This window comes from Colletotrichum orchidophilum, assembly GCF_001831195.1.
Source record: "Colletotrichum orchidophilum strain IMI 309357 chromosome Unknown Scaffold_120.1, whole genome shotgun sequence".
Taxonomy (NCBI): Eukaryota; Fungi; Ascomycota; class Sordariomycetes; order Glomerellales; family Glomerellaceae; genus Colletotrichum; species Colletotrichum orchidophilum.
In genome coordinates this window covers 41,563-69,148 of record NW_019173076.1, presented here as the reverse complement: position 1 = coordinate 69,148, position 27,586 = coordinate 41,563, and the positions used below count along the sequence as shown (strand labels likewise).

The 27,586-nt window shown below is 53.7% G+C and overlaps 9 protein-coding genes across 9 annotated transcripts; 5 read left to right on the top strand and 4 right to left on the bottom strand.

The window, feature by feature from the left end:
• Positions 1-1,038: 1,038 nt before the first annotated feature.
• On the top strand, positions 1,039-4,168 carry CORC01_11281 (uncharacterized protein; the record flags this gene model as incomplete). The annotated part of the gene is made up of 3 exons (XM_022622907.1): positions 1,039-1,120; positions 1,204-1,288; positions 1,360-4,168. 3 exons carry the CDS (start codon positions 1,039-1,041, stop codon positions 4,166-4,168), a joined length of 2,976 nt encoding a protein of 991 aa, XP_022470581.1.
• Positions 4,169-7,000: 2,832 nt separating this feature from the next.
• On the bottom strand, positions 7,001-7,671 carry CORC01_11280 (uncharacterized protein; the record flags this gene model as incomplete). The annotated part of the gene is made up of 2 exons (XM_022622906.1): positions 7,001-7,461; positions 7,593-7,671. Coding segments are annotated over 2 exons (540 nt in total), but the record flags the coding sequence as incomplete, so codon positions are not given.
• A 1,666-nt stretch (positions 7,672-9,337) lies between these two features.
• CORC01_11279 (uncharacterized protein) lies at positions 9,338-10,909 on the top strand (the record flags this gene model as incomplete). The annotated part of the gene is made up of 1 exon (XM_022622905.1): positions 9,338-10,909. One exon carries the CDS (start codon positions 9,338-9,340, stop codon positions 10,907-10,909), a length of 1,572 nt encoding a protein of 523 aa, XP_022470579.1.
• A 2,471-nt stretch (positions 10,910-13,380) lies between these two features.
• On the top strand, positions 13,381-15,120 carry CORC01_11278 (uncharacterized protein; the record flags this gene model as incomplete). Its single annotated transcript, XM_022622904.1, has 4 exons — positions 13,381-13,624; positions 13,754-13,821; positions 13,891-14,255; positions 14,337-15,120. The coding sequence occupies 4 exons, from the start codon at positions 13,381-13,383 to the stop codon at positions 15,118-15,120; spliced, it is 1,461 nt and encodes a 486-aa protein (XP_022470578.1).
• Positions 15,121-15,325: 205 nt separating this feature from the next.
• Positions 15,326-16,510, bottom strand: CORC01_11277 (methanesulfonate monooxygenase; the record flags this gene model as incomplete). Its single annotated transcript, XM_022622903.1, has 1 exon — positions 15,326-16,510. One exon carries the CDS (start codon positions 16,508-16,510, stop codon positions 15,326-15,328), a length of 1,185 nt encoding a protein of 394 aa, XP_022470577.1.
• Positions 16,511-17,157: 647 nt separating this feature from the next.
• CORC01_11276 (glycosyl hydrolase family 3) lies at positions 17,158-19,974 on the bottom strand (the record flags this gene model as incomplete). The annotated part of the gene is made up of 5 exons (XM_022622902.1): positions 17,158-17,859; positions 17,943-18,619; positions 18,669-19,635; positions 19,731-19,778; positions 19,837-19,974. 5 exons carry the CDS (start codon positions 19,972-19,974, stop codon positions 17,158-17,160), a joined length of 2,532 nt encoding a protein of 843 aa, XP_022470576.1.
• A 2,194-nt stretch (positions 19,975-22,168) lies between these two features.
• On the top strand, positions 22,169-22,585 carry CORC01_11275 (uncharacterized protein; the record flags this gene model as incomplete). Its single annotated transcript, XM_022622901.1, has 1 exon — positions 22,169-22,585. One exon carries the CDS (start codon positions 22,169-22,171, stop codon positions 22,583-22,585), a length of 417 nt encoding a protein of 138 aa, XP_022470575.1.
• A 359-nt stretch (positions 22,586-22,944) lies between these two features.
• Positions 22,945-25,099, bottom strand: CORC01_11274 (major facilitator superfamily transporter; the record flags this gene model as incomplete). Its single annotated transcript, XM_022622900.1, has 3 exons — positions 22,945-24,118; positions 24,172-24,589; positions 24,883-25,099. The coding sequence occupies 3 exons, from the start codon at positions 25,097-25,099 to the stop codon at positions 22,945-22,947; spliced, it is 1,809 nt and encodes a 602-aa protein (XP_022470574.1).
• Positions 25,100-26,602: 1,503 nt separating this feature from the next.
• On the top strand, positions 26,603-26,893 carry CORC01_11273 (uncharacterized protein; the record flags this gene model as incomplete). Its single annotated transcript, XM_022622899.1, has 1 exon — positions 26,603-26,893. The coding sequence occupies one exon, from the start codon at positions 26,603-26,605 to the stop codon at positions 26,891-26,893; it is 291 nt and encodes a 96-aa protein (XP_022470573.1).
• Between the last annotated feature and the right edge of the window lie 693 nt (positions 26,894-27,586).

The window sequence follows — 27,586 nt, the reverse complement described above, 5'->3', positions numbered from 1 at the left end:
ACCTGCTTCTCTCTAACGTGTGCGTGTCTCCCCGCGGCTGGGGAGCCACGAGAGGAGGGGGCCTCTTTCACGGTCTCTCCCTTTCTTGCGCGGTTCTTGAGCTTCCCTTGCCAAGCGCCCACCAATTGTGTGCCATGGTTCGATGTCTGCATCTCGGACAGACAAATCATTTGGCCCTTGCAGCAAGCCGAACGGGTTCCTTGCAGCGCAGTCAATCTGAAGCACACCACCCACCAGAGCCAAGTGGCTAGTGAGGTTTCCAGCAGGGCCGCAGGGATCCACGGATCCTAGGGAACATCCTCTCATCAAGCAAGCTTAGCTACTTTTTTGGCATGTGTACGAGCCATGAGGCATGAAGCCCTACCAGGCCCATAGCCCCCAGAGCTGTTCCAAGGCTGAGGAGACGGGTTTCTGCGAAGGCGTAGCGGCGATCTCATCACCCGCCCGCGAGCAAGCACTTGGCACGACGCTGGTACTAGTCAAGCCATATTCGCTAGTGTCCGCAAGGTTGGTCTCGTCTCCAACGGACATGGCCAGACAGGGATGCGGATACTTCTCAGATTGCTTATGTCTCGATGGGCCAAAGAAAGCAACGACGGCGTTGGCCTGCGGCTGCGCGAGTCTATGATGGAGAAGCCGCATGGCAGCACTATTACTGAGGCAATCGCGAGATGAACCAAGGGAAGAAGGAGTCTAAGACCCAGAAAAGACGCGATATTGGTGGCCGACTGTTGGCTCTCTCACCCCCACCATCCCTTGGTGCTGGAAGGGAAGTCGCCGAGGCCGGTGCTTTTTCCTATCCCGAGTTCTCTTTGGTTGTTTCTCGTAGTCGGTGCCTTTTCTGGAGATGCCTCCGGGTGTATAAGACTTTGAGGTTTCCAGGCCCGTTTCTCTAGGGTTTCTTTCATCTCCACACCAGCGCAGTCATCTCCAGCATCTCTTCCCATCGACAAGCTCCAGACAATCACTCTTTGCTCTTTTCGAAGGTCAAGGGTCGCCAGTCTTCAAGAGGTCCAGTTGAACCCCCCCAGTACAGCCATGAAACCTTCCACCTCCGCCGTGCTGGCCACCCTCTTTGGGTTGAGCGCTGCTCAATGTAACAGGGACAACTGCCTGAGAGGTGAGTGTGATCATCCGTCCCTGCCTCGGGGAAGTTTCTACGCCAGGAGGACCACATTGGCTGACTTACATCCCCACGTGTAGCCATCGCGGCCAGTGCCTTCACCACCCGAAGCGGTACAGCCGACTGCTCTCGGTTCCTGCAGGTGACCGTCTACCCCGGTGCCACGTAAGTGCCTCTATTACGAGCCTCCCATCTCCTCTACTGCCCTTCCTTCAGATGGACTAACACCCTCGCAGGACGACCACCGAGACAGTAACCATCCCGACCAGTGGAGTCTTCACCTCCACGGTGACCCTCACCTCTGGCGGCGGTGCCGGTCCCATCGAGACCAGCCTCATCGTCGAGACCGAGTTGGCCTCGTCCACCGCCACTTCCCTCGTCGGAATCACGCAGACCACAACCGTCGCGACCGAGGTCGTCGTCGTCCCCACCACCGTAGTCGTCTCCTCCACCCGGACCTTCACCTTTGGCACCACCGAGATCACCACCGTCGCCACCGAGACCCAGACCATCTTCGAGACCCTCGCTCTCAAGAAACGCCAGGCCGCTACGACCGCAATCTCCGGAAGCACCTTCCCGGCCTATGCTTCGGCCTGCAGCTCCGTCGCCCGCTACGCCTCGGCCTGCTCGTGCCTCGGCGTCACGCCAAACACGGTGACCTCCGCCGTGGCCACTGCCACAACAACCGTCTCGGTCCCGGCCACGATCCTGTCCACCTCCATCGTGACCATCACCGTCTCCGGCAGTGGCACCCCGGGATCCACTGCGCTGTCCACGACCACGACGACCTCCACCGCCGTCGAGACCGTCGTTGCCACGTCCACGGCCCTCGCATCGGTGACCGCCACGACCTCCGTCGGCAGCACCTCCACGGAAGTGATCGAGGAGACCACCTCTGTGACTGGTACTTTCTTTAACAACGCTACCTTCACCACCTTCGTTACCCGCACCACCTCGCTGCCCCCTATTTTCAACACTACTATTACCATTGGACCCTCGTCCACCACATCCGAAGCCGAGTCCTCCTCTACCGGCTCTACCATCTTTGACAGCACCAGCACCGAGGCCAGCTCGTCCGCTCCCTCTTCGACTTTCTTCCCCAACTCTACCATAATCTCTACTATTTCGGAAACCTCTTCCACCTTCACTTCTACTATTTTTCCCAACACCACTTCCTCCGGATCCACCTCGATCCCTAGTGAGTCCTCCATCACGTCGACCTTCTTCCCCAACACCACAATCACCTCCGAGTCGACCACCATCACGTCGAGCTTCGCCTCCACCACCGTCTTCCCCAACACGACCACCTCGTCCGTGGAGAGCGAGTCGAGCAGCGTCTTCCCGACCAGCAGCGGCTTCCCCAACGTCACCATCACGTCCAGCAGCGAGACCTCGACCGTCTTCCCCTCGACCACCCTCTTCCCGAACTCCACCTCCGAGACCGCCTCCGTCTCGCCTACTTTCTTCCCCAACAGCACGACCATCGCCTCCAGCAGCGGGTCCTCTGCGTTCCCTTCGTCCACTCTCTTCCCCAACGTGACGTCGACCGAGTCCTCTGCGTTCCCGTCTTCGACTCTGTTCCCCAACACCACCTCGGCGACCATCCCCGAGTCTTCTTCCTCTTCCACCTTTATCTCTAGCTTCTTCCCTAATGTGACTTCTACCGAGTCGTCTTCCGCCTTCCCTTCGTCTACTCCCTTCCCCAACGTTACCTCCACCGAGTCGTCTGCCTTCCCGTCCTCGACTCTCTTCCCCAACTCCACGACGTTGACCATCTTGGAACCCTCCACGACTCTCACGTCCATCTCGACTTTCTTCCCTAATACCACATCCACCGAGTCGTCAGCCGTTTCGTCCTCGACTCTCTTCCCCAACACCACGACGTTGACCATCTCGGAACCCTCTACGACTCTCACATCCACTTCGACTTTCTTCCCCAACGTCACCTCTACTGAGTCTTCAGCCGTCTCCTCCTCGACCCTCTTCCCTAATACCACATCCACCGAGTCGTCAGCCGTTTCTTCCTCGACGCTCTTCCCCAACACCACGACGCTGACCATCTCGGAACCTTCCACGACACTTACATCCACATCCTCCTTCTTCCCGAACATCTCCTCCACCGAGACGTCGGCCGTCTCCACCTCCACCTTGGCCCCCAACGCCACCCTGACCGTCATCACCTCGGGCACCGAGACCTCGACCCTGTTCCCCACGTCGAGCCTCTTCCCGAATTCGACCGCCGTCGAGTCCTCGACCCTCACCTCCATCACCTCCTCCGTCGGCCCTACCTTCTTCCCCAACAGCACCACCCTCACCGACAACCCGACCATCACCATTAGCATCATCAGCTCCACCTCTACCCTCGTCTCAACCACCACCGCCGACGTGAGCTCCTCCTCAACCTCCGCCTCCGAGACATCCTCGTCGGGCACCTCCACATCGGACATCTCCAGCACTGCCTCTTCCTCCTCGTCCTCCTCCGCCGCCGCCAGCAGCAGCAGCACCTTCGTCACAAGCACCCTCACAACAACAACCTCCTCCTCAACCTCCTCCTCAGCAACACCCACCTCAACAGACGTCATCGTCCGCAACCTCTGCCTCAAGGTCGCCACCGGCCCCGTCCCCGGCTCCGTCGTCACCCTCGGCTCCAACCGCTTCACCATCAAGCCAGCCGGCACCCAAGCGACCCTCTTTGACCTCAACCTCTCCACCGGCCAACTCTTCCAGACGAACGGCGAGCTCGTCGCCGTCCCCGCCCCCTACGCAGACGACAACCGTCCCGTCAACGGCTTCACCTACCGCCAGACCCTCGTCCGCAAGCTCGCGCCCCTCGTCTGCGCCACAAACGGCCAGTCCCTCCTCGTCGGCGTGCCCCTCAACTGCACCGCCTCCGGCGACGACGGCGTCAACCAGAACTCGTACTCGCGCTTCTTTTACAACCGCAACTCGGCCGACTCGGTCCTCCGCATCGCGACCGAGGGCCGCCAGTTTACCAACAACAACCAGGCCATTACGCTGGCTCCCTATGACAGCGCCGACTGCTAATCTGGCGTGGCGTTTGCTTGTATCCGGGGCCGCCGGTCGCATGTTTTGTTTGACCCCTAGACACATTGGGCTGATTTCTTCCCCTTCTTTTGAAATCTTGGTTTAGGAAATCTTGTACTTTTACCATGATTGGGCGGATTTGGGAGCCATAATCATGTACTATATACTTTGGACCCGCGTAATGGATAGCTCACTACATACACTCGTTACAAAATCGAACACTTTCTTTTTGAGACACAACTCTTCTCGAGTCTTTCCGTTGCTCCCGCATAGTGATCCAGTTCTTTGTCCACATTTCAACCGCACTATAAGAGTTGCAACATTGCTACTTCTCAAGGATACTTGGGAGTGTGCTCGAGTTGGGTAGCAAGGTAATATTGACTGGTGGTATTGACACGCAACTGAAAAAGTACTCGCCAAAATTGAAGGTCACGGTACACAAACGGGATTGACATTTCAGAGATCCGTAAGGATCTTTGCATCTCTACCTCACTGACAAAATCCAGACAATATTTCTCGTTGACGCTACGGATAATCAGGCTGTACTATTAACGACCCAAAGACTGCTGTTACTAAGCGGGAATCATGGAACCGCGCAGCGGCGAGAGTTGCGTTGCCAAGAATTTCACTGGGTCGGCGTGAAACCTGCTTGTTGATCGTGGCTGAATCGATGCCGGCCCTTCCGCTCCCGCAGTGGCAGCCGTAGCAGCTGCGCCGATTTTGACACCTCTTCCTGGAAGCATTTGAACTCCAAGGATCGCAACTCTGCTGGGTTCCAAGTTCGCAGTCGTCTACTCTATAGCCGGCCCCCCATTGTCAATTGTTGACCTAAAGTAGCATAAGAGTGTCCCTCGGTCGTGCTTTCCGGCAATTTAGGTTCGGGCGGCGCGGGGGGCGTCGGGTGGGCCCGCCGTCGGCCGTGGCGCAATAGAAGCCGGAGGGAGCCTGGCTGAGCATCGGAACGCCACCCGAAAATGCCTCGACACACCTAAACCGTATGTGCTTTGTCATCCGACAAGCAGCCGGCGATGACGGTGGTGTTGTGAAAAATAAAAAGATGACGAAGATGGCTGATCTATTTGTATGCCGACGACAGCCAACGTCAAGACGGAAATAAAAAAGAGGTTGTATGTATTCGTGCCGAGTACCTAATCCCCCACTTTCCGTGAACATGCTCTATGTCCGTCCACTCGGTAGCTTTGCGCCGCGCGCTCGTAGCATCGGACCGCCGCCGCCCGGCCGTATCTTGGATGAGGTCGAACAATGGCAGAACAGGTGCCACAATTGAGGCCGAAGCTTGCAGCCCGAGAAGAGCGCAGGCCGTCCCGGCATCGGCTCATTGTGACAAAGCGGACAGGAGGACCGAACTCTTTTGCGCGAAGTCTAGTTTAGCAACGGGCACCAATAAGCTCGGACGGGGGACCGACAATGATGCAGAGGCTTGAGGCTGCGGCTAAACGAGTTATCCTAGCTCCGGGAGGAATCTTGCTGCCTATTGGACTGCAGATTTCATGTCAGCCCTAGTGCAGCCGTCCCAACTAAGGCGTGCCTGCATTGCTGCAGTATTATTAGACCATTTGACGCCGTCAAAAGAGTGTTGGAGAGGCAAAGGGAGGATACGCCCAACAGAAGCGAACCCGGCGACTGTCGTCAGTCCAGGGACGACCGCAAAACCGGAGCTCGATTATCGTTATGGAGGCCCCCCGTCTGCGAGACGGTCAAGCTTTCTCCTATTGAGGCCGCAAGGCCAACGATACGGAGAAGAACCCACCGCAAATGGAAATGTGGCCGGGGAAGTCTCCACTCAACGGGAGCTACCTGCGAATAGATTCTCCCAAAATGGAATCGGATGGAGCCGTTTCTTCTGCCGTGAGCTTTCCCCCCGTTTTCTCACATTTCCCTCCGTCTTTTTTTCCCCTCTAAGGGTACAAAAGTACAGCCATTTCGCTTCTCCACTTTGCCAAGGAAGCTTCGCCACCGCAAAGAGGGGACTCGCAACTTGTAACGAGGAAAAAAGAATGGAGAAACGGACAATTTCATTCTGCAATTTCTGGGTCATTGGCCGAGGTCAAGATGGCGAGTCATCCTGAGCATGTACGTAGGTTTTCGTCTATTATTCTGCTTCATTACGCACAGAGAGGGATGGGTTGCATAGACGGTATATTACGGATGCTCGAGTGGCTGTAATTACTGGTGTCGCTGCGAAATTGGTGCGTGAGTGAAGTGTGAAATGCAGGGGGTGGAGATGGGTTCTTGGCACCACCATGAATCAAGTATAAACAAGCAATACAACTTCATGACGAGAAGTGAAGGGGAGACGTGATGGACAAGAGTGGACCGTGATGATGAACCTCTGCCAAATGAAAAAATTCGGTCCACGGAAACATTGGACGGCGGCGGCATGTGGGTTAGACGGCGGCAGGCAGATCCATGCCGTCCGAACGAAACCCGCGTCCCCTAAAATAAATGTTGCCGGGTGCGCGTCTGAGCGCATTGTCAAGGCAAGCCGCAAAAACTGCCGGCCGGTTGACACCACGCCGCTCACAGCCGCTCGCGACTAAACCCCTACGAGGCGCCCCGGCACAGTAGACATCCCGGGATGTTGTTGCCGCAAGCTGCTGAGACTGCCGGCTGCCGCAACAGTAAGAGCTGTCAATTGAGGATTCGCCAGAACAGATAGATGCCTACGCGGCAAGTCGTCAATGACTTGCTGACGGTGCAGCGGGATGGCAGCCACACGAGCAGCGGGCGCGGCTTGAGCTTCAGTGTCAGACATCGGATGCCAGGCGTGCCAACTTCAGACTATTAAGGGGACTCCGCCAAGACCCAGTGTCATGTCGGTGATGATGGCTGGAAATGTGCTGGCGAGATTGGCACGAATTTCGAAATGAACAAGAAATGGCGCCTGGCTCGCCTCGTCTCGCCTCGTCTGCCAAGGCCTGAATATCCCAGCGCCTGTTTGCGGGGCACCCGTGGCGCGGCTCCAGACGGGAGGGAGGCCTGGAAACAGAAGGATCTTCGTCTCGCATCCCATCGTTCGTATATCCATACGGATACAAGCAATATTTGTACGGATGCACGTCCGGTGCCCTGCACGTAGACCGGGCCTGGCCATCGGGCACTCAGGGCTTCAACTTTCAAAGTGAGGTCTCCAAGACACACACAGACGGACGGGGACCTCGGGGGATTACAGTCGCCTGTAACGTCCTTCAGGGGCACGAGCCATCGGTGAGCAAGGCCCGGGGAGCAGAGGTTAGCCGATGCGTACCTCATCGCTGTTGAATGAGTCGTGACTAAAGTACCTAGGTAGGTATTCACACGTTTACGTAGGAAAAGAGTGAGTGAGAGGGGAGCAACGGACTTACTACCGGTATACAAGAGTTGCAGGCGTCGGAGTACAGAGTAACCCGACGCTGGCGAGCAACTCTGTGCCTTGCATTGCAGCGTCTTGGAGTCTTGGCCGAGGAATGAGTCGACAGCGAATCAATCTCGATCACCGGCCGAGGAAAAGGTGGAGTGGGAAAGAATTGCTGTCAATGGTCTTGGCCATGGGAGAACCCTCTCTGGTGCGGTGTCGTCCAATCATCGGCAGAGCTGCTATTTTCTGCGTCCCTCGCCCCCGTGGACGTGCATCCGGAAGGAGTTGTACGAATGAGCGAAGTGCCAGAAACAAGGAAATCAAGCGATCAACTTGGGCGCCTCCACGTGTCGATGGCGGTCGGGATGGTCCAAAGACCAGGCTCAGCCCAGTGGGTAGATGGAAAGAGTGGAGGAACTGCGATGCAACTATGGATAGTGTACTGTGAGGTAAGCTCGAGTCTGCTCAACTGCATGCCCGGAGATCCGGAGCAGTATTGTCAGGGTGCAGGATATAACTGCGTAGTGATTGCCAAAGAGTACGAGGATCCCGTTTGGGACCGTTTGGGACCGTTTGGGAGTTGATGTAGCAGTCAAGACTCAAAACTCAAACCTCAAGACTCAAGAATGTGAGAGCGAGACTCGTCACTGCTGCAAATGCCACTGCAAAGAGAAGAGGAAGGACCAGCCAGTCTGATCCAACAGTTACAGTGACAGTTACACTAACACTGTGAGCGTGAAGTGGAGCCGCATCGCCCCTGTTTCAGCTCCGCCCCCCCGGCTCCTTCCAACGGTTCTTCTCACTGGCTTCCCACCTGGACCAGAAAGAGTGGGTTACTTCCCCGGGGCTGGCCGCTCCCAGTGCCCCACACCCTTGTCTCTCGCTCCTTCCCTTCGCTTGACATTTTTTTTTTTTTTAGGGGATGACTGGAGCAGGAACAGGAGGAAACATGCGTCTTCCATTGGCTCAGCCGAGGCAGGCACTGGCCGTTTGACGATCCGGCAGCGGGAAGGTCTGGACTGAAGAGGAAAGGCGCCAAGGGGTGCATCTGTGGCCTGCAGGAGCAAATACTCTCTCACTCTCACAGGAAGGAACCATTGGACCAAGAAGTAGGTAATGAGTGGGAGCAGACGGAAAAAGAGACGGCGAAAAAAAAAAAAAAATAGAAATCCAAAATATCCGTGGCCACAGACGCGACGGTGACATTTCTCTTCACTTGGCTGCTGTTCGCCTCGTACCAAACAAAACATCCTCTATTTCACATCTCTTCCTCCTACATTTCCTCCTCCTTCTTCATGTCTATCTATTCCTCTTTGCTACGATTCCTCTAGCAACCCCCTCCTGTCTCTCCTGCTACTTCTTCTTCTTCTTCTTCTTGTTCTTTTCCTTTTCGTCTGACACTCGCTTTCACAAATTTACCCCTGATCACCAACTTCCTACCGTACGCTACCCGTGCCTGCCACACCATCTCACCTCCTGGCCCTGGTCGACGACCACTCCATCAGCGCACCTTTCGAGCTTAACTCCCGTCCACTATCCCAACCTCACACAAGGTCCCCCCTCCTTTCTTCGCCATTCTTCCGACCTCTCGTACCCCTTCTAGCGCTACGCTTCATATACCAAACACTCTCGCGCCAAAACCTCCTAACGGACTACGCTCTTTTTGACAGCTCCTCCCTCACTCCCGCCCGCTGCTATCGTTACCGATTGATGGACAGGGTCCGTCTTTGATCGACACGTTAGAACTGGGGACCATCAACAAATAGGCCCTCCTCCCCTTCCGCCCCCCTTCTTCCCTCCCACTCCCGGATATGCCACACCTCAACACCTCGGCCTACGAAGTTCCAACAATAAACATCCCAACCTACGACTCCGGAGTCACGCCTCACATCATGGCCGAAGAAGGTGGCCACGCACCCACGGGCGGCAGCAACCATAATCCCGCCAGCGACAATCAGCACCACCAGGACTTCACCATCAGGCCGCGCATGACCGACTTCAACACGGATGAGGTGCGCGACACAATGTCTCCCACTGGTCCCATGACCCCCAACCCGTTTAGCAGAAAGAACACTAGCATCGACATTGACGACTACTTCACCGGCCCTCGCGACATCCTCAAGCACTCCAAATGGCCTCTCTTCATGCAAATGCACGGCAGCATCTTGCCCAAGATGATTGTTCCCCTGATCTGGATGTCTCTGTGGTCTGCCGCTATCACCGTCATCGACAAGTACCGCACCACGATGGGTGTTGACTCTGTCCTGCTGACCGTTCTGGGTTTCGTCGTCGGTTTGTGTCTTTCCTTCCGTAATTCTACCGCCTATGAACGTTACGCCGAGGGTCGTCGCTACTGGGCCCAGCTCATTCTCGCGACTCAGAGTCTTGGCCGTGTCTTCTGGATTCACGGTACGGACAATGTCGCCATCGACCCCAGACAATCGCTACTCCGCAAGGTCGGCTGCATGAACCTGCTCCTGGCCTTTACCGTCTCCCTCAAGCACAAGCTCCGCTTCGAGCCCTACACCCAGTACGAGGACCTTGAGCACCTTGTCTCTCACCTGACGACCTTTGCGCAAGAAGCTACTGCTGCCGAACCCGACAAGATGATCTTGAAGAAGAAGAACTTCTTCAAGGAGACTGGTGAATACCTTGGTGTCTCATTTGCCGCCAGCAACCCTCGCAAGACCATCAAGAAGGCCTCCCGCCCCCTCGGAAATCTGCCTCTCGAGATTCTCAGCCATATCTCTTGCCTCGTCGACAAAATGGTCGAGGACGGCCAGCTCAAGGTCCCCATGCAACAGACCCTTGCCTACAACAATGTCGCCCTCCTCAACGACATCATGACTGGAACCGAGCGTGTTCTGACCACCCCTCTTCCCATCGCATACGCCATTGCTATTAGCCAAATTACCTGGGTTTACGTCATGCTCCTCCCCTTCCAGCTGATTGACAAGCTCGGCTGGATCACAATTCCTGCTGCCGTCGCCGCGTCTTACATCATTCTCGGTATCCTCTTCATCGGCCGCGAAATTGAGAACCCCTTTGGCGAGGACGTCAACGACTTGCCTCTCGAGGTCTACTGCGAACAAGTTGCTTCGGAGCTCGACATCATTGCCTCATTCGAGAAGAGCGACCCGTACCGTTTCATGGAGTCTTCCCACAATCTGCCCTTGTTCCCCGCCAGCATGGCTCCTTACCACATCTGGATGGGCCGGTCCGAGAACCGCGTCCGCGAGGCCATCAAGTCCAAGCACAACACCGTCTTTGAATTCCGTAAGAAGGTTATTCTCGAAAAGGTCGCATCGAGGGCTGGCCATACGGCGGAAAAGAAACCCAGCAGCGAAGGCACCACCACTATTAACGGCGACCACAACGTCTAAATCGGGCTGCGTCGGTGCACTTTTGCTTTTGCGTCTAGTCTTTTCTTCATCTCTCTTCCCTTACTCTCAGTTGCATCGGAAAGGGTTTGGATGGGAGCGGTTTAGCGATTTGCGTCAAGGAGCATTTACGGCACGGAAAAACAAAAGATTCTTTCATACATGGCCCCGACAGGTGGCTTTTTGCGGCATAGGAACGGTTCCGGATTTCACTTTCACTGTAATTACCTGGTTCCTGGATGATACAAAAAAAGGGACAGGTGTCGTTTTGAGCGTGGCATTTTCTCTCGTGGCATCGGGACAAGAACAGAAACAACTCTACAATAAGGAGATATCGAAATTGAATGGAAAACATTTCAAAACGAAGGGCTTTTCAACAGTACCGAGTGAACTACTTTGAATATCTCGGGCGACGAAGCAATCTTCACTCTACGGATTCGAAAGCCCTAGAAACGAACACCCCTTCCAGCTTGATGGTAGGACTCGTCCACGATGTTGAAAAGTCTGGGCACTATCGAATAGCAGTATTGCAAAACGGGTCAACCCGGCGCGGGCCGCCTCTCCGCGAAGTGGGTGTGTGTGGGATTCCTCGGACCTTTGATCGACCAGGGTCTGAGGCGGAACGTCAGACAAGCGGAAACCAACTCAAACCCATATTTAATGCGCACGACTTTCACTTATATGTTACCTTGGATCGAAACAAGGGGTAGATGTCCGGCCTGCGAGAACCATCATTTCACTATTGGGTCGTTCTGGACCTTTGGCCAGATGTTAGATAGCAAGGTTGTGGCTGATTCATCTATTCTTCGAGTCAGGACTAGCGTCTTCTTCGTTTGCTATCGGTGCAAGTTTCTTTGAAACTGTTGTATTCAAATAGGAAGTGGACCAATCCAAGCATTGCGAGGCCAAACGTTACACTCGGCAGAGTCTAGTGTGTGCACAAGTACGTGCCGAGCTTGTAGACGCTCCGGAGTCCGGGGCCGGCGGAAGAAGATAAGTCGGGCCCGGTTGCATGTATCATGGCCGTTCTCTTACTACCCATCTAAGAAGCATCCCCGTGTTTACGTTATACCAGGCGCCTTCTTCTCAAGCAAGCCCGCCGCCCACTTCCCGGAAAGCTGCGTCCATTCCCCGCGCCGGCTTAGTCCGAGGAGATTTTGACACCAATGGCGGGGAGCGCCACGAACGCCACGAGAATCAGTGCTGTGAGCTGGTGTAACCGAGATCTTTACATCATATCCGAGGTGCCACGGCGAGGCTTGATTTGACAGATCGATCTGCCGATCCCGAATGCTGACATTGGACCAGATTTCCGGGATCCGGGATCCTATTAATCACTCCCATTAGTCCTTTCTCTCTCTCCCCACATGTGTTGGAGACCGTCACGCCTCACTACGTCTGCAAATCCACGGACAGGCACCCTGTGCGACTTTCATGGTAGCTTCCTCAAGATACTATCAATGACTTTTGCAAACAATGGAAGCTTTTTGGGCGTCCATCGCACATTGAGCCCGACTGCCCGGGCTCATATCTAGAGCTTTTTTCGTTGGCCACTTCACAGGACGCTTGATAGTCGTCGTGGTAGAGAACATCCCCCAGAAGAGATGAAGGGAAAAGGGATGAGACATACCGCTGGGGAACGCGGCATCTTAAATCGATGAAAGAAGTCCAGGACGTTTCGCTGCAATGCAAAAGCCCACCGGCCCCCAATCCAAATTCGGGTGTTCGGATGCGGCCATGAGCACGCTCCTCTTTCAGGAAGAGGCGAAATCTACCACGCTCTTGCATGCCCAAGAAATTTGAAAGAAGAGGCAATTTGAGGATTTGAGAAGGGCCGGGGTGGGCAAGGGCACGAAAGGGGACCTCATCAGTTCATGGGCTTTTTTCTTGCCCCCGATCCAGATCCAACGCGGGGCGCGCCCCAGTGGAGATCAGTTCGCCGGATCCGGAGCGGCCATCGCGCAGCCGGGGACGCGGCCTCTGAGACATCTTTTACCGAACGCGTGCCGGTGATGGGGTGAAAAGGCTCGTAAGCGCCAAAGTCTAAGCTACGCAGAAGCGTGGCGCTTTTTCCCCGTATATGTGGTAAGCCTCCCCTTCTTTGAACCCGGATTCCCTTCCTGGGCCTATTCACTTGGTTCTTTCCCTCTCTTCCTTTTCCCCTTGTCCTAATTCATCCATCTCGTTTTCCTCTTGCGCACCTTATGGTATTTCATCATATCGTACCTTTGTCCGAAAAGGCAATACCAGGCCTCAAAATCTCAAGTACTCGAGGCATCTTGCACAACAGTTTGAGGGGAGGCTCGACGCCCGACATATACACTTACTGAGAGACACCCGACTGATACGACTGGGACGCCCGTCACCCGAAAGACGGAACCCAGACACCTGATGCGCGTCTCGGAATAAGAAGAACAGGCCATCGAATCCCACCTCAAATCTTGATCTGGCCCGGTCTAGAAAAGGAAGAAGACATGAACGTGTCTGTCAACGAGACCGCTGGGGACGACCCGACGTCGCAGATGCAAGCCCTCTCACACGAGAGCCTCGCGAACATGATGCTCGGCGTCATCATTGCGGTGCTAGTCGTCATGACTGTGTTCGTGGGGCTCCGGATCTACGTGAGGGCACGTCTCGTTAAGAAATGGGGCGCAGACGACACGATGCTTACGCTCTCGTTTGTCACTGTGGCTTTCCACGGGATTATGTTGTGTATGGGTAAGTTTTTTCGTATGAGCTGGGGCTCTTTTGATTTCGTTGCAGTCATGGAGAATGGGAGTCTTCAGGCGAGGAGGGCGATATGATCGAGAGGGAGTTCGAGGGCTGACGTGGGCGGGAGTGATGTAGGCACCAGATTCGGGCTCGGGAAGCACGTGTGGATGACGCAGGTGCAGACAATCATCAAAGCTCAAAAGGTAACCCGCTCCAATGTGAGATTCTAGTCTCCTCTCGGAAATCTAACCGAGAATTCAAAAAAAAAATAGCTGGCCATGTTCATCACCATGATCTATAACATCGCCTTCGTCACCATCAAGATCGCCTTCCTCCTCCAATACCGCCGAAGCTTCTCCCTGCCCGTGGTCGAAACGCTGTGCAACGCCGGCATCGGATTTCTCGTCTTATTCGGCGTATCGCTGCTCATCTCGGCGGGCGTCACGTATAGCCTGATATTCAAGGGCACCGTGGCGGATTCTCCCGTCAGCGTGTTGGGGTGGTGGATCGCCAACGCGGCGATACACTTGCTCACAAACATCTTCATCTTTGTTTTGCCGTTGCCGCTGCTCGGTCGGCTTCGACTCGGACGCGGACAGAAGCTTGCCCTCGCCATCAGTTTTGCTCTAGGGTTGTTGTAAGTTTTGAACAATCCCCCCACCCTCTTGCCCTCCGCAGAGAGAGAGATACGTGTGCTGACCTGGATCGGGCTCGACAGAACATGTGCTGTATCCGTCATTCGGATCGCCTGTCTCCCACGATTCTTTGCAATGGTTGACATGACGTACGACGGGATATCCATCATCCTCTGGTCCGTCGTAGAGCTGTCATGCGCGGTCATTTGCTGCTGTATTCCCACTCTTCGACCGCTCGTGGAGCGACAACAGCATTCCGATGACTATGACGGTGGCGGTATGTTTGGCGGGGGCATTTTTCGACAAGACATGAGTTTCAGCGACGGGCCACAACGCGTTCGACCAGACATTGGGACCGGCAACGACGAGAGGATATCGTCATCTATAAGCTGCGCCTCAGAAACGGGCATGAGGAAGCCCGGCCCGAGCTTTTCCTGGCTACGGACGCGGAAACAGAGCGACCATTCGAGTATAAACGCCCTCGACGAGATTGAGCCGGTGCCCCCCGCGACGCCCATGATTACGGCGACGGCGGCGGTGGCGATGCCGGTGGTGGAAGTGAACGGGGTCCGCAGGGAGAGCGAGCACGGCGTCATTGTCGTTGAGAGCGGGCGCGTCGAAGGGGGTGAGCGTGAGCGTGGCACCCCGCGACGGGCCAGCGTGAGGAGCAGCCTGCGGAGCGATAGCAGTCTCGGTGTGTCGCTGCGCAGGGATTTGAGCATCCGAAGGCACATGAGCATAGCGTTGACGGAAAGGGATTCGGATGATGATGTGTACTATTTCGGCGTGAATGAGGAGGCCGTAGATTTGGAGTGCCCGACGCCGCTCAGTCCGCCGCCAAAGTGTCGGAAGTCGACGAGTTCTTGACTGGCTTACTCCCTTTTTCGCGTTGTAGATTTTGCAAAATCATACCGTACGGCGTTTGGATGGTCTCACTTTTCTTTCTTTCCCCTTGACGGCCATGATGGAGTTTACATTTATGAGACAGGTTCTACCAAATGTGAAAAACCCATCACAGGCGTCAAACGATGAAGCCGAGTCCGGGACAACATGCATTGGTATTCGCAGATGCTTAGTCTACTCGTAGACCAGCTTCCTTCAATAACGGTAAAATCTTTTGGCCAAAGTACTCCAGGTCCGGTGCAAAATCGTAAAAGTTGACTTGAACACCATCGATGCCCACCTTGTGCAGCGCATCCAGCTGCTCAACCACCTGCTCCGGCGAACCGATAATCTCGATATTGCCCCCGAGATTCAGCCCCTTGTTGTCCTTGGCATCCTTTCTCCCGCGCCAGGCGTGAGCATCACTGTCATAGGACCCATTCGCCGTCCCAAACTTCTTGGTGCCCGCCTGGATCTTGGTCCCCTCGGCGATGCTCTCGGCATACGCCCAGGCCTCCTCGGGCGTGTCCCGGGAGACGATGATGGGGTTGATGATGATTTTGACGCCGCGGCGGCCCTGGGCCTCGACGGCGGCTCTGATGGTGGCGATGTGCGCCGGCAGGGTCTCCAGCGCGCTGTCAATGTGCGCCGTGCCCGGCGAGGTGATGAAGATGAGGTCAGAGTAGCGCGCGGCGAACTCGATGCCCGCGGGGGAGCCGGTCGCGTTGACGAGGATGGGACGGCCGTACTGCGGCTTGGGCGTGATCCACGCGTTCTCGAGGCGCCATGGCGACACGCGGCCCTCGTAGGAAATGTTTTCCGTCTCGCCCCAGAGGCTGTTGACCACGTCAAAGAGCTCGCCGGCCTTGCGGTACCGCTCGTCGTGCTCGATGCGCTGCCGGCCAAACATTTCGTGCTCCACGGCCCGGTGGCCCGTCACCACGTTGATGCCCCACCGGCCCTTGGCGATGTGGTCGAGGGTGGCGCCGTACTTGGCAATGTGCAGCGGGTGGAGGGGCCCGTAGAGAACGTGCATGGTGGAGATGAGGAGGATGGATTCCGTGACGGCGGCCATGGCGCCGAGGGCGACGAAGGCGTCGAGGGAGGCTTCGCCGTCGTAGCCACCTTTGGGGAGCCACTGGGTGCGGCTGAAGGCGAGTTCGAAGCCGAGCTGTTCGGCGCGGCGGACGAGGGCGACGTTGTAGTCAAAGGTCCAGCTGTTTGTCGTGGGGTGGGTGGAGAGGTTGATGTCTTGGAGGCTGAGGAAGAGGCCGAGGAGGAGAGGTTGCCGTGAGGCCTTGCTGAGGGGACTGTCTGTGAAGTCGAGCGGGCCCTTGAGGGTTGGACCGCCCTCGCGGACTGATGTTGGAGACATGGTGAAAGGGATGATAAATGTCAATCTGCCGTGTAGAAGGGAGTAAAGCCTAAGCGGCTCTTTCTTCTTTACGCTAAGGGATGAGTGATGAGAGCCGTCTTGATATGCATCTTGTCTAAATATCCGGTAATAGACATCAGACGAGTTGGTTATGTAAGTTGGAGATGACGCGCAAGTGAGGAGCAATGTCGAGATTGCATCCTGCGCCAGTCCACGTCTCCGCCATCGGCTGACGTTGAGCACGTCATCGAGTGTTATCTCTCCCCTCCACTACTTACATCGGCATAGAAGGAGCTTATTTGTAGGAAGGTCTTTTGTTATTTCGAGTGAGACTCTGCGCATAAAATCCGAAGATTTATCGCAGAAGTATTCAAGAGTGTCATTTTCAGTCGAGTACTTTCTATTAAGACAAAGTAAGCATGTGATGATTGAGGCTCAATGTGTTTTCAGATCTGGCTAAAGAAGATTGTTTATATCTAGGATCGTGAACGTGGGTATTCAGGAATTCTTCTCTCTACTCATCAAGTCTGAATCATATTCAACCTTCCATTTGATCCTAGGTGTGAGGATGTGGAAATTGACACGAGCCAGCTCCACTACCCGTGTTGCCTTAATACCCTCTTAGACTAATGCGTTGCTCAGTGCAATCAGACACCCTCCCAGAAGAATGTCTTGGGCAGGTTGAAAGAGGCCCGTAGAATTTCGTCCTGTGGCTTGGAGCTCGCTGCAACGATGAGAACATACTCACCAGCTTCTGCAATCCACTTGGATCTTTCCTGCGACCAGTACGAAAGCGAGTACTTGTCGAGGACTACTTCCACAGTCCTTGTCTCATTCACAGCCAGGAAAGGTTTGGTAAACGCCTTCAGCTCTCGGACTGGTCTTAACAGAGTACTCTCCGGGTCGTGGACATAGACTTGGACAACCTCTGCTCCGTCATAGGGCCCAGTGTTCGTCACATCAACAAAGACCTTCATCTTGTAGTCTGCCGTCGGCTCGAACGTCTTCGGCACCTGGAGGTTTGCGTACTTGAACGTCGAGTAGGAGAGACCTTGGCCAAAGTAAAAGAGCGGAGATCTGTCAACTGATTCGTAGTAGCGGTGGCCGATGAAGACACCCTCGCCGTACACAATATCGTAATCGGACTTTGAAAATGAGAGATATGCCGGGGTGTGCTTAATGGACACCGGGAACGTCTGCGAAAGACGGCCAGAGGGATTGGCTTTGCCAAAGAGAACGTCTGCGAGGCCGTGGCCTGTCTCCTGGCCGCCGAACCAAGCGTGGACCAAGGTAGCTGTTTTCGACTCCCATGGCATTTCGATAGGGCAGCCGGACTGCGTGATGATGACCTAGGTGATGTTTTGTCAGTCTCGGACGTATGCGACTCGGACCGGGCCACCTTTGCTTGTCGCCGAAACAGGGAGCCACTTACAGCGTTTGGATTGGCTTGAAGCACAGCTTCAATCAAATCATCGACACGGCCTGGAAGTCTGAGGTGCTTGCGGTCGGCCCCTTCGTACTCGAAATCCGATGATAATCCAGTCACCACAATGGGAATGTCCACGCTCTTGGCTAAATCCGCGGCTTCTTCGATGGCAACATCCTCGTCAATGATTTCGAATCCACCAACGCGCCCTGCGAGCGTCAAGGCGGTACCGACGCCCCCAGAAAGATCTTCGTTTACTTGAACAACTTCGAGGTTGAGGGTCTGGCCTTCAACCACATTCGTATCGCAGAACTTCTCCATGGAAAGCCTGTTGAAGCATGGCGTAGGCCCCGTCTTTGGAGGCTGGTCGTTCCATAGGTCAATGACTTCCTGGCCATCAACCCTTAGCTTGCCCTTACCTGATGTGCTGAAGCCGAATCTAAAGGGTCCTGTGGTGGAAGGAGTGTAAGTCGCTCGGGCTCTGACGTAGAATTTCTCCGGAAGCGACGCGTGGAAACTCTCTGGCACATCGATGAGCTCTTTCTGGGCGTGGGCCGTTACAAGAACTTGCACATGGGGGTTATCGTCCGGGTTCTCTTCAAAGATCTCAACCGACCACCCGAAGCCTTGGTGCTGTGATTGCCGGGGCGCCAGATTCTTCAACAGTGGGCTAAATCTGAAAGCTGTGACTGGTGTCAACAATCGTCCGGAAACCTTGGGATAACATCTTACAATGGCAACCAAGTGCATATGACACGTTTTCCTTTCCGACTGCCTCGATTATGGCATCATACGGTGTCACGGAGTAGTATGGCTCAACTTCTGCACTGCCGCCACCGCTCAAGGCAGGGTTCTTGACGTGGTCGCCGATCAATCCAATTTTCTTCCCTTTTGATTGTTGAATAGGAAGCACCTTGCCATCATTCTTGAGCAAGACGATGCTTTCACCCACCAGCTGGCGAATCAGGGCGCGCTGCTCAGGGGTGTTTGACGCCGCAAAATAGCCAGCTGGTTTCGTATCCTTGACCTTATTCACCAGATTGAGAACATTCCTCACGGCTTCGTCAATCGTCGTGCGCGGAACCTTGCGACTGTTGACAGCTAGACTCAGGCACTTGCCTCTCCACTGCGTCGGCCCAGGCATCTCCAGGTCCAGCCCGGCATTGATGGCTTCAGAGGTGCTGTAGGTGCCGAACCAGTCGCTCATGACGAGCCCCTTGAAGCCCCATTCGTCTCGCAGGACTTGTTTCAGAAGCCACGGGTCCTCACTCACGTGGATCCCGTTGATCTTGTTGTACGATGTCATAAAGGTCCATGGGTCCGAGTCGCGCATGACGAGTTGAAATGGCATCAGATGGATCTCCCTCAAGGTCCGCTGCGTCATGCAGACATTGTCTTCAATGGAGTTGTCCGACTGGTCGTGAGCGGCATAATGTTTGACGCTGGTTGCTACGCCCCGCTCTTGTACGCCATTGATGTACGCCGCGCCGAGGATGCCGCTCAGAAAGGGGTCTTCGGCAAAAGCCTCGAATCCTCGCCCAAATAATGGCGAGCGCTGAAGGCAGATGGTAGGCGCCAGCAAGACATGCACTCCTCTGGCTCTTGCTTCCTCTCCAAGGAGATTGCCAACCTTGTGCAATAACTCGGCGTTGAAGGTTGCGCCCATACCAGTGGCCGAAGGTAGCATGGGACTCGGGTTCTGAAGAAAAGACGGGCTTCTGTCAGTATGACAGCCAAATGCACCATAGCCGTAAATCTTCGTACCACCGTAGGCGATCAAGGAAGTAAACTAACGCGAGCGAATGAACGACGCCCTCGGATGCCGTGAGGACCGTCCGAAGTCTGCACGGGAGGTTAGTTGGATGGACTTGTTCTCCTCGCCATTCGAGCATCAACTTACAACAAGATCCGGGATTTGACGGTGAGGAAGACCGGTCGTTCGGAACGATCCCTGACCAGCAAGCAAGTTGATCTTCTCGTCCCAGGTAAGTTCCTTGATCAATGCCTCAACGTCGAGGGGAGTGAATTCGCCCGCCATCTTGACAAAAGGAACCGATTGGTTTCAATGGAGTTCAAGTGGAAAAAAGAGAGGAGAGATGACGAAAGCCCGGTAGTTATGGACTGCAGCAAACATGCAAGTGCCCGTCCGGTATATATTATGCGGTGAGATCCGCAGGTTCGGTCAGCGCAGTCCCGAGTCCGAAGACCAAACCGCCGAGATACTGTCCTTCGCCGTAGGATGAGCGGGCCGTCTCGGAGTATCGTCGGTAAACGTGACGGAGTCTCCTGTCACGCGTTAGCAAAATTCGCCTTTGATTCGATAAAATCGGTGCATTCGGCGCATTTAGGCTAAGCCCACAGCAGCCGGGACCCTGTCCGGGGACTTCCGGAGTCCACGGGGCCCCGCAAATTCCACATCCGATCCAGTCCCGGGACCAGTTACTGACTCCACTTACTCCAGTCGGTTGAGACTCAGCGATGATGCGGGGATTTATATCACCGTAGGCGCGGTGATGAATGTGGTTTGGGCTATGGCGATGGTGAGCGGATGGTCTTCCATTTACTGGCCGTCTAATTTATAATTCCGCATAAAACCTTAGTATGTACGTATCATTATCGTCATTGAGATTGAACAGTGAAGTAGGCTAAGGTATGTAAGGAAATATTCAGAGCTGTTTCTTAGCAGGATTAGTGGAGACTGGGAACAAAGCAGTAATAGAGCTGTCCCAGCGGAATGCTGAACCGCGACGGTATTCACTCGCAGCAGCGGATTCTATGGTCTTTACTGGACCTGGACATGTGGTCGGAAAAAACAATCGAAATTATTGGAAGGTTTATTTAACCTGATGGTGTGAGAAGTAAGCAGACGTCTTCTCCAGGGATGAGATATCGTACGATTTGAACAAATCCAAGCTCCTCGACGTCATGTAGCACAAATTAAACAAGGCAAGGTCTAGGCGTCGTCGCCTCTTTTTTGGGATGCAATTAACGGAATCAATTCCCAGCAAGGTTGGCACATCTTCGCAATTGAAGTTTCGTCAGGGGTTGTAGTCTCACTCAAGAAGTCAATAATCCACCCAATCAAAATTAAATTGTCGGTGCATCTTGTTTGCTTCTTGTTGCTTGTTACAATTCTGCGGACACTTGCAGGTGTTAAAACAGAGAGACGGTCACACGGTGAGCAAACCGCCAATCATTGCCTTTTTCCGCCCTCGACGTTGCCTTTAGTGAATACATGTGAGTACAGTACTTCCATATCATTCATCGGGAGGCTGGCTCGTTATCGTTGGCATGGCATCCTCTTTCATGCCGAGTTCTTTTGCTCTTACTCTGTGATCTGTGTCGAAGCATACAGTACCATTACCACCTTACACGGCCCTATCATCCCAGGATGTCAGATGCATCCGACAATGATGGTTGTTCAGACTCCGGTGATCAACCAGGAACCCACTGTCAATCGCAGAACAATGATGTTTCCGATACCTTTACCTTTTTCAACTTGAATCTGGATGATTCTGCTCAATATAAACCTTCAGGTCATATTTCTATCGCTTTAACAGATGGTTGGCCTGTGTCCAGTCGAAAAAAACCAAGATCAAGAAGTCAATCTCGAGAGAAAACACGCATCCAGGCGCACGGCCATCGATTATCACTATTTCCAAGTTCTACCTGGTTTATAGAGAAGGAAGCTCCAGGAAGTATTGCTTTGTTCGCCAGATAACGAATCGAGTCAAGTCTCGAGGCGAATTGTTGAATCAATTTTGATATGAGGGGTCCATTTTCTCTAGAATCGAGAATTCTTCTGAAATCATGAACTTCGAATTCGTCAGTCTTTGCTTTTATACCGGTTCTTGTGGTCCTTGTTGGAGTTGGATTCTAGAGCAGACTTGATTCCATGTCCAAACCATATTCGTGATGCCACGGTAATGTACGCGAACGGTGGTATTATCCAACATCAATTCATCATTCAAGAAGCCGTTTGCTTTGTGATCGCACCCACAGCTGCATTTTGTGCGACCACCCAACCTGCTGCTGGTTCTCCTCTGTGTCACAATTCCTGTGGGAATACAAATGAAGGACTGGCCGTGTATGGAGCGGGGTCCCCACCCCCCCTCCTCGTCTCAAAAGCTGTTACTTGATCATTTAACGCCGATGTTTGGGAATCTAAAGACATCGGAAAGAAGCAAACAAGTTCAAACCCGATCAGCGATTACAGCAGCTTACAAGCAGCAATGTCAGACTCCTCTGATTCGGATGACAACTCATGCTCGACTTTGTTGAATTTCCCACTAGATACCGAATCACCTTTGCTTCATACTGAACCACGCTTAACGACGTACGGAACAATACCTAAGCGGAAGAAGGCACCATCGCGGAGGCGCAAGAGGACATCCCGACAAAGCTCAGCCGCTGGGCAACACCATATCCATTCGCCAGAATTTTACCTCCTCGATGCCGAAGGGAACACCCAAAGATATAGAGTAGTCCCTGCGGACGTTGAGACTGGCCGGAGAGCTTCCTCTCCTGCACACTCCGATCATCTATCGAAACGTGCGGACTTTTTTGCTGAAATATTATTCTTGATTGTAATCATTGTCGGCGTCGTTTTCGTGACCTACAATATGCCATCGCGTCATTCATCATACTAAGACTCTTTCAGGGGAGGTTGAAGGTGGTAGAATATGCGTAGGTGAACTTCTTGTGGTTATCTGACAGGCATTGGGCGGCTCGCGACATTTCGGGTAATCGGCACAAAGGAGCCGTATTCTTACCTTCACTGGCATGTACTCCTACAATCCTATTTTTCGATGTATTTTCTGGAAGGAAGCAGGACGTATACCAGGGATTCTGAGAGGGTCAAGTCAAAAGCCTGTCAGAGTGTTCCGTTAGGGGAGAAGGATCCTGCATACTCCACAACCCCACAACAGCATGGCTTGCAAGAATATGCAATTTTCTTGATATCTTGATTTAATAAATATATAATTCAGTACTCGTAGCTCATCAAGATCTATAACTCCTTTGTGCCCAAGATTTGAGTCGACTTGCTGTCCGCCCCATTGGCGATGGCCTCCAGTTCAGCAGTCTTAGGGTTCTCCTCGTCCGATGACCCTTGAGCATTGATGGCCGGCTCGTATCCAAGCTCAGCCATCTTTGGATGCCTTCTATCCCACCACAGCATTCCTAGTTGAACCAAGATTGTAGCAACGGTAAATGCAGTTGTGAGAGGAAAGCCAATGGGATATCTCGGGGCGTCTGCGACGCGGAACGCTCCCAAGGGTATAGTCGCGTGGCCGACGTAAACAACGGTCACTGTCATTGCCACGATGATGGATCGGGCCTCGGGCTCCTTGCGGAGAATTTCGGCCATCCATGCCATTAGTGACGGGCTACCGGCGTTGGTGCCATATGTGAGGAAGTAGAACGCGAGAATGACTTTATGGTCGGAGGGCCATCCGCATAGTACAGCTAGGCAGATGCCGTGAGCGGCGGCCGAGAAGATGCTTATTTGCCAACGCCAACGTTTCCAGTCGGATAGCCAGTTCAACCCAATATTGGTGACAATCTGCAAGGCGTAGCCACCCAAGGGCAGGATATTCACTTGATACGTATCGTAAACGCGGTTGCCGGCTGAATCTTTGATGCTCTCGAGGTACAGCACAAAGTACGAATTGGCTCGATGAGCCCACGCCCCAAAGGCAAAAGAGAAGAGATAGAAATACGTGACTGGGTGAACGATGAGCTTCCGAAGTTTTTGACGCAGCACCGATGCCGGGATGCGCTTGGATGTGTTGACGCCGGAGTTGCCCATCCTTTCGCGAGCCAGGCGCTTCTCGTTCTCGGTGAGGTAGATGGCACGTGTGTTTGCTGGCGAGTCGGGCACCGTGACGAAGGCAATGAGACCCTGGCCTACGATTACGGAACCGGCGATGATGAAGAGCCACTGCCAGCCAGCGAGGCCGTGAACGCCGTTCATGTCGCGGAATAGAGCGGCTTGGAGGGCTCCGAGGAACATGGCGCCGGCAACGTCGCATACTGTGAAGCAGGCGACTCTGACGGCGAGCTCGGCGGGGGTATACCAGTTGAAGATGAGGGCGACGACGCTGGGCCAGAAAGCGGACGAGAAGAGGCCGAGAAAGAATCGGAGGCCGAAGATGGTTTGGGCATTCGGGGCTTTGTAAGTGCTGCGCTGGTGGTCAGTTGGTGTTTGCCTGAAAAGATGATGTAAGGTACTCACAAGAGTACCAGCAGTCCCCAACTCATCTCACAGAATGGGAGAAACATTGAGGGCCGGACCCTCGTCTGAATCAATTGACCAGGTACTAAGCCGAGCGCATATCCGATGGAGAAGAAGGTATTGAATTCGACCAGCTCGTTGCCGTATAGGCTCAAAGACTCTCTCATTCCCGAAACGTAGGCTTGGGTTGTGGCGGACTGGTCCATCTCCTTCATGATACCTGCCAGGAACATCCATGCAAGCAGCATGACATCTAGCTTGAAGACGAGGACATTCCTAGGGTCGCGGAAGTATGGAATGATCTTTGAAATGTGTTTAAAGATGCCTTCTTCTGGGGGCCCATAGTTGATGGGCTCCTCGGTCACCGGCCGGGGTGTTGACAAAGTCACCGATGTTGCTTCACCCATTGCGGCTCGTCCTTTATCAAAGGGTAAAGTTCGAGTACAGGCGGAGCTCAAGAGAATGAAGGTAATACAATGAGCGAGATGGCATCCCAACATGCAAAAGACGTGGTGCCGATTCAAGGCTATATAACCAGCCAGCTCGGCTGAATTAGCTAAAGGAAACCATCAATACGCTTCAAGCCATCTAGTAAATCTTGGATAAATCCTTCCAAATGAAGTGATTTTCGATGTCGCGATCCCAAAAATTTGACATCCCGCGCCCAGCGTGCAGTTGTTCAAAGACGCCAAGAGACTGGGCAAAACCCACCAGACCTCGACCGAACGTCGCATTTCTCGCCTCCCGCCGCAATGCTGGCCCAATCATCGGCGGTTACGGAGGCGGCGATGGTGAGAGCGGGCGAGAGACCGGGGTTCTCCACCGGGGTTGGGTCCAGACAAGCCCCTGCCACCCAGCGATTGCGTGACCGGAGATCCAGACTGCGACATCTCCCACCCGTGCTGTTTGCCAGTGAGATGGCTACCATGCCACCTACTTTTGGTAATTTTTGTCGGGCTGGCGGCGACGGTGCGGTTGTGTGGTTTTGAGAGAGGCTGCTCATTGGAACCTGATGCATCCAAAGTCCCAAGCCAAGACTCCCATCATCCAGCAGTAAGGGCAATGAATATCTCATGTGATATGGATAAAAAGTGCCAAGTTGGGCACTGTCGCCTGGCAAATCCATCGCCAGATGATCAGATATCAGGCCATTCGAGATTTGGTCACCCGCTTTGCTCATATGGACTTCTGCAGATACATAATACTGGATGAATGCTTCTGATCAAACTGGAATTCGAGAGAAAGTTGGCAAACCCTCCTAAACTGGGGAAAAGGAATTTCTTTCGTCGAACACTGAACCAGACTAATAGAAAACTCAGCAATTGGAAAGACGTCTTACGGTATAGTTTGGAGATGGAAAGGGCACGTTTCCTCTTATTTTCTGAGAAGCAGCAACGGATTTATCATCAGCCAACGGCAACTCATTGACGAAGCTGAGTTATTCTTGCACAATTAGGGAACTCTTCTCTTCCTCCGTTCAGCTCTCAGGAGCCCGGGTGCCCGGGTCTTCCGAGGCTTGTGCAAAGGGATGGAGGCGATACGCAGCAATGTTCCAGAGTGGTACGAGTTCGCTACGCAAAGGCTCTCATGTTTGTTTTTGTAGAAAGCGCTAGTCTCAGAGCCACGCGGTCAATTCGAACCAATGATTCTTGGCTGAGACATTGAACGTCAGCTCCAGCTGAGGCGCAGAGCGTAAACAAGGATTCGATCATACAATCTGTATCGAAGCACGATCGTAATTCTTGACTTGGCGAAAGTCCATTTCAGATATTCTGGGTCATCTGCCATTCGTATTAAAAAATATTCAGCTGTATTTGAAATTGAATGCTCTCCACTCATTATTCAATTACTCTCGATCGCGCTGTTCGTGGTATGTGGTCTTTGCAAAAAGGAAGAGGTCCACGGACGCACAGATTCCATAATTTCTTTTGGTTCATGGCAAGTTGAGCAGAACCATCAAATGTCCCGCCGCCGCGGGACTCTTTTCAAATTTCTAACCTTTTTCAGAGGATCAATTTGCTTATTCGCCCATCACGTTTCAATCCCATTGCTAGCGCGTGTTAGCAACCATGATAAGCTCCCCACCGTTAACCCCATTCGCCGTTGACTTGCAACCTGGCCATGCGCCCCAGAGACACTTGTCTCTGGATTCTCTCACACAAGAGCCGGAAAACCCGGGCAGGCGCATGTGTTGTGCTAGGGGGCATACCGGAAGACACGAATGTTCTTCGCTTGAAATATGCGGTACGCCCACGTGTAGTACCACGTGTAACTCGGGAGACATTCTCCTCATGGCCTCCATCTTTCGCCGTCAAATGTGAAGCTAAGAACGAAGTTGCTTGCATGCCTTCGTCGACGTCGTCATCCTTCGTCAACGTCGTCAATCACTGGTCGACTTTTCTTGTTCACTTGAATCACCTGTAGCCACCAGATGGCATCCAGCGATTGGTCTGAGCATTCAGCGCTTGAAAACGGCAAACGCCGGGAGCTGGCGTCGCCAGAAGTTGCGGTGGTCGATCGATTCAGCCACAGGCCTTCCGGTACATACGTGACGATTCCTATTTCGACCGAACCCATGGCAGAGAAGAATATGAGATCATGGATTCGACGGTACTGGATCTTCGTCCTGGCGATGGCGATTCTCATTGCTGGTGGCATCATTGCCGGAGCCGTGGGAGGGATTACCGCTGCTCATCAGGCAGAGCAGCGAAGCTCTACTTGAGTTGAGGAGGTGATGAAGAAAGTGGGACACAAATTTGCAGACCGAAGGAATTTCCACGTAAGCCTTGCGAATGTCGGTTTCTTCGTTTTGTACTTGAATATGGGCTGACCGTAGTAATGAGTATCCAGGCATCATGACCGTGTTGACATAATGTGTATTACGATACCCCAATTTTGAGAGCAACTTTCTTGCCACATCTTCCAAAGCGGCCCATGCTCCCGAAACCGAAGCGTTCTGCATGGTCTTCCCAGCTTAATCGATCTTTGACGACCGAATGAAACGTCACGGCATAGTGTAGGAGACGGGAGTGGTTGGCACTGGTCTCATGAGGAGTGCGAGTCTACTTTGTCTCTTTTAGCACAGAGAGGAGCCAAGAGTTCGTCGACGCGGCATTGGAACGCTATTGAATATGCAAGACAATTACGGTAATTACTGAGCTGTTTCGGGTGAGAGAAGGTTGAGAGACTCACCGTGGGGGCATCTTTGCTGCCAGGAGTTCCTCATGATCCTATGGCCATGGCACAGACGGACGATTTGGCGGGCCAGGACACTACTCCGTGTCCGTGCCGGGATCGCATTGCTCTGAGATCCCCAGACGACATGTCGTTGCACAGACCCAACATACTCGGCACAATGCCGACGCGGATCGCTCACGGCCACATACCCGAGATAGTGCCAATGAAACCTAGAGTC